The sequence below is a fragment of the Elephantulus edwardii genome, unplaced genomic scaffold, assembly GCF_000299155.1.
Source record: "Elephantulus edwardii isolate Elephantulus edwardi_28Jun2011 unplaced genomic scaffold, EleEdw1.0 scaffold00111, whole genome shotgun sequence".
Taxonomy (NCBI): Eukaryota; Metazoa; Chordata; class Mammalia; order Macroscelidea; family Macroscelididae; genus Elephantulus; species Elephantulus edwardii.
Window position 1 is genome coordinate 9656691 of NW_006399861.1, and position 14109 is coordinate 9670799.

Sequence of the window (14109 nt, forward strand, 5' to 3'; positions counted from 1 at the left end):
GACCTGTGTCTGAGATGGTATTCCCAAATGTTTTTCCTCATCAGTATGTTTTCTTTTCACCCAGTTGGAAGAAGGTTTTGATGCACACAGGGATTTAATCTTTAAAGGCCCCATCTCCTGGTTGTGTATTTCTGTTTGTATTTGTCAGCCATTTTATACCATGGGCTAGGCCTTCTAAGGTTGGTCCTACTTTGTCTCTTATAATCTTTATAGTTTGGGGCTTTATCCCTAGGTCTCTGGTACACCTTGAATTGATTTTTGTCACATAACTTTTGCCAATCTAAATTTTTAGAATTGTACAATTTATGGACATAAATTAATCAGCTGTGTACCTTTACCTTAATCAATGCAATGTTTCTATCACCATTAATGTTACTTTTCTCTTTCTCATCTCTATTAATCATGAAAATAAATTTTGGTTACTATACCAGTTATGTTAGACAGAGCCTCAGAATCCTTGCCCAAGGAGCTGCCTGGTTTAGCCCCTTCCAGGATGCATCTGTTTGTTTTCCTAGCAGTCCATGGTACCCTCAATACTCTTCTCCAGTACCAAAGCTCAAAGGCATCAATTCTCCTTCTATCTTCCTTAGTCACTGTCCAACTCTCTGATGCATAACAAGTGATTGCAAAGACCATGGCCTGTATCAGACGCACCTTAGTCTCCAGAGAGACACCACTGCTCTTCAGTACTTTGGAGAGGTCCCTACCAGCAGACTTTCCCATGGCAATGTGCCTTTTAATTTCCTGCCTACTGGTGCCAAGAGTGTTGACTGTGGAGCCAAGAAAACTAGAGCTGTGAACAATCTCAATCTCTTCACCATCCATCCTGATGCTGCCAATTGGCCTAGTAGAGAGAATCTTTATCTTCTTGACATTGAGCCTCAGTCCATATTGAAGGCTGCAGTCCTTGACACTCTACAGTAAGCGCTTCAGGTTCTCCTCAGTTTCAGCAAGCAGGGTTGTGTCATCTGCATAATGCAGATTGTTGATAGATCTTCCACCAACCTTGACCCCACACCTCTCCTCATAGAGCCCAGCCTCCTGGATAATCTGTTCTGCATACAGGTTGAAAAGGATGCTGTAAGGAAGGACCGGTCCTTGGAGAGGGACATCATGCTTGGTAGGGTGGAAGGAGGAGAGGAAGGCCCTCTATGAGGTGGATTGATTGGATTGATTCAGTGGCTGGGGTAATCGGGATAGGTGTATCGGAAACAGTGTGATTGGTACAGGACACAGCAGAGTTTAGGGCTGTTGTACACAGAGTCGCTATGAGTCGCAAGCAACTAGACAGCACATAACAACAACAAGAATACAGTTGCCTCTTCTTGTGTTTTTATTTAAGTGCTGTCATACAGTTCTTTTAGGAAACTTTTAGGAACTGTTGTCTACAACAGTTGTACTATTTTGCATTCCCAGTCACCATATTGTTGTTGTAGTCCATTGACTTGGAACTGATCGAAGCTGACCCTCCAGCATGTTTTCAGAGGAAGTAAATCGCACAGGAGGAGAATACCCATCCTTATCCCACAGAGCAGTTGGTAGAGTCAAACCATGTACTTTTATACTGGCAGTGTAATCCTTAGCACTAAGCTACCAGAGCTCTCTTGTCGTAACGCAAGGGGAATTGAATGTCCCCACATACCTGCCAACATTTGTTATTTTCTCCTTTTTCTTTCTTTTTTAAATATCGGATGCATCCTTCTGGGAATGAAATGGTATTTCGTTATGGTTCTGCTTTGCACTTATACCTAAATGGGACAGAGCACGTGTTTGGTGGCCATTTGACTGTACTCTTGGAGAAATGTCTATCCAAGTCCATTTTATGACTGGATTGTTTTTGTCAAGTTGCTGAAGTTTTATATGCATTTTGGTTATTCAGTTATTGTTCTACCTTTGGTTTCAAATGAAAGGCTATCAGTTGGTAGCATGTTTTATCACTTTAGCAAAATCTTTTGATGAACAAAATGTTTAAATTTTTATGAGACCTCATTTGTTTGTCTTTTTGAAAGCTGGGCCCCTGTTGCCCCTGCTTGTTCTAATTCTTTTAGCCCTTAATCCATAAATCCATTCTGAATGTTTTTGTATGTGGTATAAAGCATGTATCCAGTTTTATTTTTCTTTGTGTGAAAATCCAATTTTCCCAGCATCATTTATTGAACATATATTCTTCTTTCCCTGTTGCATGAACTTTACACTCCTGTCAAAAATCGTGGTTGTGTGGGTTTATTTTTGGACTCTAAAATCCAGTATATTGGCCTATATGTGTCTACTGGCACCAGACTTTTTCGATGCCCATGGTCTGTTTTAAGTCAGGAAGTGAGTATGTCTTCTCACACTGCTTTAGCTATAGAGATCCTCTTGTCATTCCACCTGAAGTTGAGGGTTCGTTTTCTATTTCTGTAAAGCAGACTGCTGGAACCTTGCCTGAGAGTGTATGGAACCTACAGATCGCTTTGGGTCACAATGACACAAGTCACAATATTTTTTTCAGCCCATGACCATGGGGTATCTTTCCAGTTATGTCGTCTTTGACCTCTTTTGGCAATGTTTCACTGTCTAACCCCTATACATCCCTCATTAGATTTACCTCTAAATGTTTTGTTGTCTTGCATGTAATTGTAAAGAGAACTGTTTCTCTAATTACTCTCCCAGATTTCTTACTGTTAAAGTATAGAAATCTAACTGATTTTTGTTTACTGATCTCATACCCTACAACTTTATTTCACTATAAACTTGAGAAGTATTTTCAAATTTTTATTAGACATTTTCATAATCAGAAAGAAACAACAGATATTCTACATAATGAAAATATACCAATTCCAGGTATTTTCATTAAAATTAATAAAAATTAGTATTTTAAGAGTCTGGTTACAAAACCATCAGGATAGTGCACGAACAGAAATTCAAATGCAATGACAAAAGCCAAGAATGCTTCTTCTTGCCCCCTCACTGCACAGCCAGTCACAGGTGGGACCTTTTGCATTACCTGATTGTTGACGACCACATGCACAGTGCCATGTGTGGTATAGGACGGCAGGTCACTGAGGTGGAAGGTCTCATACACAATGCCCTGACCAGCAAACGCAGCATCTCCATGCAGAAGGATGGACATGACCTGATGATATATAGGCAGGTCCCCTCATCATCAAATTCCACAAGATAGTGTACATTAATTAATAACGGATTAAAACATTTTATTCTGATATAATTCTAAATTTAGAAGAAACTGTAAGAATATGAAGAATCCCAGGGTTCCTTCACTCTTCTTGTAACTGCTTGCACATTGCTCTGCTTGCTCCCTGTCTACATATCCCCACTGTACATGGTCAAGATTATGTCCTGCAGACATGAGGCTCCCTGTTCCTTTTATGACTGCCACTTTCCTGGCAACAGACACTATTTAAGTGCATACTTTCCTTCCTCACTTAAAACCACACCCCTAGTCCAGATTCCTTAACTCTGAAAATCAGTTTCCTCTAAGCATAATAATACATTTACTTTTTATTATACAATTAAGTAAAGCAATACTTGTTTCCACCCTTAACAAAAAACGTGACCGTGACCGCTCTCTTCAGCCAGCTTGCTCTTCTTAGGACATTGGCCTTTTCCTGCTATGCTCAACTCTCCCTGCTCCATCTCTACTTCCATCTTTCATCTCCACGGAAACTTCTTCCCACATCAATGACCTAGATCCTATAACTTCTACCTCTGTTCATTAAATACGAGAGCAGCCATCTCCTTTGAAAAGTTTGATGGCCTTTTATTTCTCTTCCTCTACAATTCTAGCCCATACCTATGCATCCTTCTGATGGTCTTTTACAGTTAACTTAGCAGTCTAATATTACATCACTGAATGTTCTATTAGCTTCTCCACATAGTATCTTATTTCTAGACCCTTGAGAACAAGGTAAATGCAGATGACTTCTTATATTTCTTAGTAGGCACTTAAGAGATACTATGAACTTCTGACTACTTGGTTTTAGGTCACTATAATATTGCTGAGAATGTCATCTTGAGATAAAATAAGGGGAAACAGTAATAATTAACTGAGGATATCTGGACACAAACTGGCTAGTCAGCCAGCATTCAATTAACATCTAAAGAATGAGACATTTAAAGAGTTGCTTTCACCTTGCCAGAAGAGAAAGTGTAGTGTGGCCACTGTCATGCACAGCATATGCCAGAATCAGGCACAACCAGACATGTAAATCTGTTTTTCTTAATTTCTAAACAGCATAATAGACTTACTTCCCTGACAACTATGAGACTTTCTCTTCTCACATATTTGACAATTTGCCATTTCTCCTTCAGGCTCACCTACACTGCTCCTTATCAAGATTTTCCTCCCATTTTTCAGTAAAAATGCTCCTTTATCTATCAGAAATATTAGTGTGGTCTGGCTTTTCTCCCAGATATGGTGAAAGAGAAGGAATTAATTTCCTATTTTAGAAGGCCATGACTTTGATAGAAAGCGTATTCATAAATAAGTGGGACCATTTTGCCGTTTGTTACTCTTACAAAGTTGGTTGAGTCTTTAAAATTCCAGATGTAAGGTCTAAGAAATGCTAAGTGGTTTCCCCAAATTGTCAAGGAACACACACAGGAGGCACCCCATCAGGAGGCTGGAGGCACTGCTGTGCTCATCCCTGAAAGCTGTATCTGGAGACTGGTCTACTGGGCCTTGTCCAGCAGCTCTTACCTTTTTCCCTTCAGTGTCCCCACAGTAAAACTGCTCAGCTTTGGTTTTGCCCATTACCACAGGGTCTGCAGCCTCAAGATGGGAAGGGTTGGCCACCAAGGATAGAGTGATATTTCTGTCTGTCACTCGATTGATTCTTCGATGATACATGCCCAAGTGGTATTTCACATCCCCAGAACCCTAAAAATACAATGAATGTGTCTTCATAATAAGCAAGAAAAACTCATATTCTCATATTTACAGGGAAGAATTATGATTTTTAGTAACTTCTCACAGACCTTCCATATTTACTTCTACTCCTAAAACCTTTGTGCATAGGATTGTTTTAATACAGAGCACAGGTAGGCAATGTCTAAATCACTCAGGCATCTGCTTGTCTCCTAGCAAGGAATTAATGTGCCCTCTATCTCATCACAATACAGACCTCAATGTGATCTCTAATGGCTATCTTCTTTATTTCTCATAATATTTTCCCAAGAAATAGATGGAGCCAGAGAGGTTTTGTCTAGGTATAGAATATTCATATATTCAGCTCAGCCAAACTATGCCAGGCATGAAAATGACCACGGTTGAAATTCTGCTGAAGTTTCTGCAGGGAGACACAGGTGACTCACCTCATCAGCTGCCTCCAACTTGGAATCAAACTGACAGAAGATCTGCTCGAGCTCCTTCCTGATGACGTTTGCAAGCACGTTCAGTCGCCCTCTGTGGCACAGGGGAGGATGAGTGCTCGCCTACAGAGAGCTGGATGGGGCTACACCGGACCCTCCCGTTCACTACTGTACACACTCGGGGACAGTCTTCCCTGCACTGCTCCCTATGCCTGCAAAGAGCTGGATGGGGCTGTCCTAGACCCTCCTGTCCATTACTGTACACACTGTGCTCCCAGGTACCCAGACATAAGCTGCACTGTGGAGAGAGCAGAAGGTGGGTCACCAGTTGGCAGGTGGTCTCTGTATGGCCTCTCACTCATCATATTTGTCCTGACTGTCGAGCTCCTGACATCAAGGAGAGTGGCACAACCACCAGGTGAGCAATTTCCCCTCTGCTGTGCTCTCTGACAAAGGCTATTTCTGGTTTATTCTTCTATGAACATATAACCCTAGGCCAGATGACCTGCTTAACGCACATGACCTCAGATATGACAGTGACTCTCTAAAGTGAGAAAAATCAACTTATACCAGGAACAATGTTCAAACTGAATCAGAAACTATGCCAACCTTATGGAGTAAGATATTCTCACACAACCAGAATGGAAGTTTCCTTCCAGCAGATTGAAAGAAAGAGAACTTAAATGGATGGACTTTAAGATGGACGAGCTACTCACTGAGTCACAACATCTGACTCAGTGCTTCAAGTCATGAAAGAATTGATACAGAGATGGGGCAGGAAACCATACAAGTGGCAGTCAAACAAACAAGCAGAAATTTCTTATGCAGAGGGAAAGGATCAAACAGGAGGGCCCAGCTGCTGCAGAACATCCCTGACAACTTACCTGTGCGGCATGCCCATAATCACATAGTCCACTCCATTCTCACTTGACTTGTCGATGATGGTCTTCAGGGCAGGAATTAGCACCTCACAGCCTTCTAAGCCAAAGCGTTTCTCGGAGGACCACTTCCGCTGAAGGAACTCCTCAAACCTGGACAGAGGCCAAAGAATCCTGAATAAAATGTTTTAAGAAATCCCTAAGTTAGACTTTTCAGTTCTTAGTGACCCATGTGAGTCAGCCCAGAACTGTGCTTGGACGGGGTTTTCAATGGTTGCCTTTACAGAGAGCATCAGGCCTCCACTCTAGGTGGACTTGAACCTCCAACCAACCAGTTAGAGGGGCAACATGCTGACCATTTGCACTCAGGCACCCCTAAGTAACAAGTCAGATGTCAAAGTTAGGCAGAGGTGCTGTCCTTGTATATGGGAGGTGACAAGCCACCTCCCAGGCATATCTTTCCTCAAAGGGAGATGACTAAGGCCATATGACTAAGTGTTCACTCATCCTGGACTGTGTCCTTCTTAGAAGGCTCATGCTCTAGGGATCCAGCTCACAGATGCTGCCTCTCCTTTGGCCAGACAGGTACCTGGTGGACCGTACAAGCCTGGCCAGCAGGGTTCGCTTCTCCTCATTTGTGAACTGCATGATTCCAGGTGTCTCAAACTTCTGTCTGATCCACTGGCACTGCTCCAGATCATTAATAAACATAAACTCCACTCCAATATGCTGACAATAGGCCATCTATGTAACAAAGAAACACATGGTAAAGAGTCTTAGTTAAATCTGGTTGAATGTAAAAGCTGTTCATTACGCAGTCAGCTAGAAGGCAGGAAAGAAGGTAACCTCCCTTTAAAAAAATGTACTAGGATACAAGTGCAGCCTAAGGAAGCAAAGGCCCAGCCACCTTTTCTGACTCTAAACTTGGCTGTTTTCAGGGGTAAAACTCTGCTGTCTTAAGGGGTAAAGTATACACACAGAAAGGACCTCCCTGATCCACTCCACTCCCTCACTGGGGGTGGGGTTGGGGGTGGGGGTAGGGAATGCATGGCATCAACTCTGAGATCCACAGTCCCCAAACAATGACTTTGCCTTAAGGTTAGGCTTGTGCTCAAGACCCTTAAGAAAGGATCCCACCATGCTGGCATAGAGAATGGAGCTCAAAGACCATGTTAAGATTTGCAGGCTTTGAAAATTTTCATTTCCCCACTGTAAAAGCTAACTCTGAGGAACAACGCAATCCTAAAGAAACATCTGGTTATAGTAAAGAAAAATCTTGACAGCCCCTTACACTCTGTGCACATGTCCTAGTACCATGGAAAAGGACGCACATCCTCCCAACACCTCAGGAGGGAAGCATGCAAGTCTCCTGTGTACAGGGTGAGAGAGTTAGCAGATAGCAAGGCTCACAGGAGAAAATAGAGAGGGAAAGGATAAGAAAAGTTCCCTCGTGAGAGAAGGAGTACCTGGGGACCAAAATTCTTAGCTCCTTGGTGCCCAAGGCCTCGTTCTTAGCTGTACATTTACCTTCCTTCCAAATTGTTGCAGCTGTTTCTGGGGAATCAGGATAGGGATCTTAAAACAAATACTGAAGAAGGAAATGGGTCCTGAATGTGAAACACTGATAAGACTAAAGACCAGTGAGGTGTTTTTGTACTTCAACATCATTCCTTTTAAATGTTTTATGAGTAGCCAACATTACTAAATCCTTACAGAATACTGGGTTCTACTATGAGGTCTCCATTCGTGTCTCTACTTAAGTTTTCACAAAAATGGACAGTGAAATCTTGGTTGTGAAATCTTGGCTGATCTGCCCAAAAACAAAAGTATCAATGCCAGGATTTGCATTTACTCCACCTTCCCTACTTGCTCCCTGCCTTCCAAGCCACACAGATCACAATTACACAATTTGTTCCATGATTAAGACATCAAGTAAAATGTGCTCAAACTAAAATAATGGCTGTGAGATGTGCAATCACATCATAGAAAACCATTTGGTCCTTGATCTTAGTTCCTGTAAACTGGACCACCACAGAAATTAATGACTAGGGGCTCAGCAGGCCAGGAGAGACCACCTGGGTGATGAGGTCATTAAACATGTTCACATGATGAGCCCAGTAAGAAAGGTCTTGGAATATTCTGATGTTTTTTGTTGGTCCTTACATGAGAGAGTATCATACCCCTCCTCTGTGCTTATCCTATGTGTCTCTTCTGTTTGTATGCTTTTGGGTTGTAACAAATTTATAGTAAGTCAAGTATACTACCTATGAATTCTGTGGATCATTCCAATAAATTATCAAAGGAAAGGAGGAGCTGGCACCTCTGAAGCTGAGAAAGCAAGCATGTGAATTCCCAGACCTGTGGGAGGTATTTTGAAGAGGCAGGAGAAAAACCTCAGGCTGGGGGCTGCCTAGTCTTAAGTAAGGGATGAAATCTGGACTCCTAAGACTGTGGCCAACACACAATGATGTAGTCCAAGTGGCTGCGATAGTGCAGGTGTGGTCTGAACTATAGAGAAAGGGAACAAAGCTTGTCATAGGAGGCAGTGGGCATGTAGGGTGAGGCTTGTTATCCAGGTAACTCAGGGTCAACGTGGGTGATCTCAGTCTTCTTGGGCTCATTTGGTACAGTCATCTGCATTCACTAACATAGACCCTGACTGCACAAGAGTACTTTAGATACCATCCTGTTCAGAGAACGAAGTTTTGTCTAGAGATGAAGAGAAAGTGGAGTTGGGATGTTGTTGTTCTGAATCCTGCTCTATCCTAAGCCAATTTCACTGTCCTGGCTGCACGTGCCTCCAGTCACTGTGTCACTCCATCTCATCTAGGGTCTTCCTCTCCTGTGCTAACCCTCTACCCTTCCAAGTATGATGTCCTTCTCCAAGGACTGATCCCTCCTGACAACATGCCCAAAGTATATAAGGCGGAGTTTAAAAATCCTTGCCTCCAAAGAGCAACCTGGATTAACCCTCTGCAGGACAGACCTGTTTGATCTCTTGGCAGTCCATGGTATGTTCAATATTCTTCTCTAGTACCACAACTCAAGGTATCAATTCTCCTGTCATCCTTAGTCATTATTCAGCTCTCTGATACATAGCAAGCAATAGAGAAGACCTCAGCCTCGATCAGGTAGGTGATCTCAAGTCTCTAGACTGATAATTATTGTTCTTCAGCACTCTGGACAGCTGACTTTCCCACTGCAATTTGTCTTTTGATTTCCTGTTTGCTGGTCCCAAAAGTGTTGATTGTGGATCTGAACAAGCTGAAATTGTTAACCACCTCAATCTCTTTTCCATCCATAACGGTGCTGCCAATTGGTCTAGTGGTGAAAATCTTTGTCTTCTTGATGTTGAACTTCAATCCATACTGAGGACTAGAGTTCTTGACCTGCAGCAAAAGTGCTTCTGGTCCTCCTCAATTTCAGCAAGCAAGGTTTTGTCATTTGCATAACGCAGGGTGTTAACAAGTCTTCCTCCAATCCTGATGCCACACTGTTCCTCACAATGTCCAGCTTCCTGCATGATCTATTGCACAGAGATTGAAAAGGTATGGAGACAGGACATATCCCTGACACATTCCTTTCTTTATTAAATAGAGTGGCAAATATGAGAATCAGGGCAAAAGAAAGTGAAATCATTCTGAAGTGGTGCCATTTGGGGGAAGATATGTCTGTAACTGAGGAGTACAGACAGCAGGAGACCTTCCAGAAGAATTCTGGACCTTTAACAGAATTTCAACAGGCAATTCCACATGCACAATTTAAAATTATGTCACTGTTGGCTACTATGCTGGACAGTAAATATCTAAGGGTTCCGAGGGAAAGTAGTATTGGTAGAATGCAGGTAAAGAAGATCAGAAGGCTCCAAAGGCCGGTTTACACAGCAGTAATCCTAACCACAGCCGTCCTAATGCTTAAGGAGATCAAGTTAAGTGTCACTTATATCACTGGATTTCACCGCCTCTTTCTATATGAGTCTGAAAGAGATAAAGGCAAAGGAGTGAAGCAATTCTAAGTAAAGACTGAGAATACCTGTGACACATTCAAGAATGTGCCTGTGACACATTCAAGAAAAGGTATTAAGTTATTCAGCAGTTAAATGTGGGAGCATCAACAGGAGAATTTTTCATGAAATCTCACTTATTACATCACACTAGGGTGTTTATGAAATATTGATGCCAGGGTCCTACCCCTGAGATTCTGACTTAGTCCAATCAGGAGTCCTGGGATTTTTCAAAGATCTATGAATCAAAAATCACATGATTCTAATGTGCAATTTGCTACACAGTGTGGTACAAGCTGGGGCTTGTGCTCAGGATTCAGAATGTACCTTAGATAGGACGCTCATGCAGCGTGCATACTAGTAAATCCTGACAATCAGTGCTGTCAATCATGTAGTCTGTCTCAACTCAAATTATTTTTTTATCATACTTAAGAATTATAACTTTATTAAAATGGAAAAATATTAAAAATAATGCAACAAAATTAGTAAAATCCTTTGTCCAAAACTGTATACACAATGCATGTTTTAACCTTCATTTGCTCATACTAAAATATAATAAGCTTTAAATAGCTCAAATTATCATTTAGCAGTTTAAATAGCATGTTGTCTGAGAACATCATAGTGATGTGCCTCCTTAGTGAGCACCTTCTTTTGTGCTTATCTTTACAAGATAAATACATTAAAGCATATGAAAATATGAATTAAGGTAAGCAGGGAAACAGCTTCCTGGGAGAATTGTAAAAGCAGGAAGATGTGGATGTAACCTCTAGTAGTAAGATACACTGTGCTATTATTGGTTAGAGTTAGTGTTTTACTTAAAAAGCAAACTATTCCCAGGAAATACTGAACTGGAAGCTGCAACACAAGACCAGCTAGTGTTGTATTTGTTTATTAAAACAGTCTAAAAAAACATGAAAATGAAAAAAAATAAGTAATAAAACCAAAACCCAATCAAGACCACAACACTCATCCCCACACAAAAACTCTCAATCATTGAGCCAACTGCTTCATTATTGTTTAAAAATAACCCCTTCCACACTGGCAGCTAATCTCCATCTCCACCAAGTGTACTGTACCCGATTCTCTGTAAGGCGTAACTGCCATGGGTCATTTTGTTGCTGTTATTAGGGGCCATCAAGTCAAATACAACTTACAACGACTCTATGAACAAAAGATCTGAACCCTGTTCTATCCTGCACCATCCTCACTTCCTGACACACAAGAGTCCATTGCAGCAGTCATCTTATCAATCCACCTGGTTGAGGGTCTTCCTCTTCTTCGCTGAGCATCCACCCTTCCCAACATCAAGTCCTCCAAGAATAGCCCCTCCTAGCAACATATTCAAAGCATGTGAGGCAAAGCCACACATCATTCTTGCCTCCAAAGAGCACTGTGGCTGCAACCTTTCCAAGACATATCTGTTCTCCTGGACATCTATAGGATGTTCATTGCTCTTCCTCAACTCATAGCTCAAAGGCATCAATTTTCCCGTGATTCTTATTCACTGTCCAGCTCTCAGACACACAGCAAGTAATTGGAAAGGCTATGCCTGAATCAGACACACCTTGGTCCTCAAAACTGGTATCCTCGACAATTTGGAAAGGTCACTAACTGCAGATTTTGTCAGTGCAATGTGTCTCCTTATTTTCTGTCTGCTGCAATGAAGACGCAATCCACACTGAAGGCTGCATTCCATGATTTTCTGCAACAAGTGCTTCAAATCCTCACTTTCAGCAAGCAAGCTTGTGTCCTCTGCATAATGCAGGTTACTGATGAGTCTTTCCCCAATACTGATGCCATACTCCTCTTCATAGAGTCCAGTATCTCAGATAATTTGCTCAGCATATAGATTAAACAGGCATGTAGAGAGCATACAACCCTGGTGCACTCCCTTCCAAATTTCAAACCAGAATTTCTCTGCTCTGTTCGCCAGGTATAGGTTCACACATGAGCACAATCAAGTGCTCTGGGATTCCCATTCTTCTCAATGTCAACCACAACTTGTTATGATCTGCACCATCAAATGACTCTGCATAGTCAATAAAGCACAAATAGACATTTCTTTTTTTTTTTTTTTTAGATTTTCCAAACAATTTTAATGAAATGTGCCAAGAGTACATGAATAGCACAAATGTATGAACAGGGAGGAAGGGGAAAAAAATCCCAAGTACAATAATTTTTTTTAAAGTGAAGGTTAATCTTGGGAGGTATCAGTTCCCCACCCCCACCCCCTCAAGACTGCCAACATTTCTGTTATGGTTACACCTTTACTAACCTAGTATTAAAAAAAGAAATACAAGAACTTCCAGGGAGAAATAAAAACACCAAAAAAAAAACCAAACCCACCAAATAGAAGAGAAAGCAACCCCAAAACAAGAAACGGCAAAAATGAAAACTGTTTTTCTTGCTCTGATGGGAGTCCTCTTGGACACCTAATTAGGAGGCATGCTGAGGAGTGGAGAAACACAACTTCAGGGTGTATGGGTATGGCCCATTTGGGTTTTTCATCTGGTAATGGTTCAGGAAGCCCAGTGTCTCCAGGGCATCACTCTTGAATTCCCACTCCAGCAGCCCAGAGGAGCTGTGTTCACTTTTGCCTGAGAATACTTTCACAGAAGATGGCTGCTTCACTCCTAGCTCGTCACAGATCTCAAAGAAGTTCTCCTCGGTCACCTCCAGGGGAGCATTGAAGAAATGCAGCACACTGCTTGGGTGCTGGTTGCGGTTCTCGGCTGCCCGCTCTGGGGTGGAAAATCGATTGCTTCTTGAGCCATTAAAGTCCTTGTAACCGCAAAACCCATCTTCTAGCCTTATGAATGAGCAGGCTTGATGGCTAGTTACTTGGAGCCACAGACATTCAGCTTCTGCCCAAACATGATGGACTGGTCCATGGCATAGCCATCAGCCATTTCTACCAAGGCAACCCCTGGCTTGCTTTTCATGAATTTCACCTTCTCCACATTGCCATACAAGCAAAAGACATTGAAGACGCGATCACAGTTCATCTTAGACTGATCCAAAACATAGTCCATGAGCATGGGGCTGCCGGTGTGGGGCCATACTCAGGTGCTGGGAGAGGGGGTGGGAGATGCCCATACTGAGGGCCATAACGGTTGGGGCCCCGGCGGTGACCTCCCACTGGTGCGCCCATCCGTCTCCCTTTGTAGTGGGGAGGGAGGCCCATAGCCCTCATCACTATATTGGCTGTGGTACCCACCGTGGGCCCACCATATTATGAAGGGTGATCTCCGAGGAATGGGGGCTGTCTCTGGCATTTGTTGGGGTTGTTGCCAGGGTCACCTTGTCCACTAAGGTTGGGATTTGTTTAATCCCAAGTATCCTGATCATTTTGAAGACATTAAAGCATGTCGGCTTTGCATACTCGATCTTCAGAGTGCAACAGCCAGAATAGATGTCACCCCCATTGAGTGAGGCCTTGGCCCGCTATGCACTTTGTACAGAGTCAAACTGCACCATGGCTTGGACACCATTCTTCTGGAAAATGACAACTTTCTGGGCAGGTCAACAAGGGTTACAGATAGTGTAAAGAACATCCCTAGTAATGGAGTAGATGAGATTTAGGATGGTAAAGAGCAGTACGCTGTTGACAATCCGAGAGTCATCTGAATCCCCAGGGAAAGAGATCTTCTGGCGAGAGAGAGCGACGGAGCGACGGAGCGCCAGTGAGAGCGACGCAGTGGGAGAACGCCACCGCCAGACGGGGTTCCACGGCGAGAGGGGCCGGGAAGAGACCTGGGAAGAACAACAGCCAGCGGCCTACTGCGGAACTCCAGAGGAGCAAAGACTGTGAGACCCCAGAGGAACGAAGACTACCCAACACTGTGTGACCCACCCTGCAACCCACACCTGTGTGACCCTTAACACACAGGGTGCTGCTGCATAAACCCCCAGCAGCGC

The 14109-nt window shown here is 42.8% G+C and overlaps 1 protein-coding gene and 1 pseudogene across 1 annotated transcript in view; both read right to left on the reverse strand.

Moving 5' to 3' along the window:
• Positions 1–14109, reverse strand: part of OGDH (oxoglutarate (alpha-ketoglutarate) dehydrogenase (lipoamide)) — a 140153-nt gene that overhangs the window by 34833 nt on the left and 91211 nt on the right. The window contains exons 6-10 of the mRNA XM_006892168.1: positions 6778–6932; positions 6195–6341; positions 5314–5404; positions 4700–4879; positions 2987–3115 (exon numbers count right to left, since the gene is read on the reverse strand). Coding sequence (XP_006892230.1) covers positions 2987–3115; positions 4700–4879; positions 5314–5404; positions 6195–6341; positions 6778–6932 — 702 coding nt within the window. The remainder of the gene's footprint in view (positions 1–2986; positions 3116–4699; positions 4880–5313; positions 5405–6194; positions 6342–6777; positions 6933–14109) is intronic.
• The window catches only part of LOC102862173, an 8274-nt pseudogene continuing 6792 nt past the window's right edge, over positions 12628–14109 (reverse strand).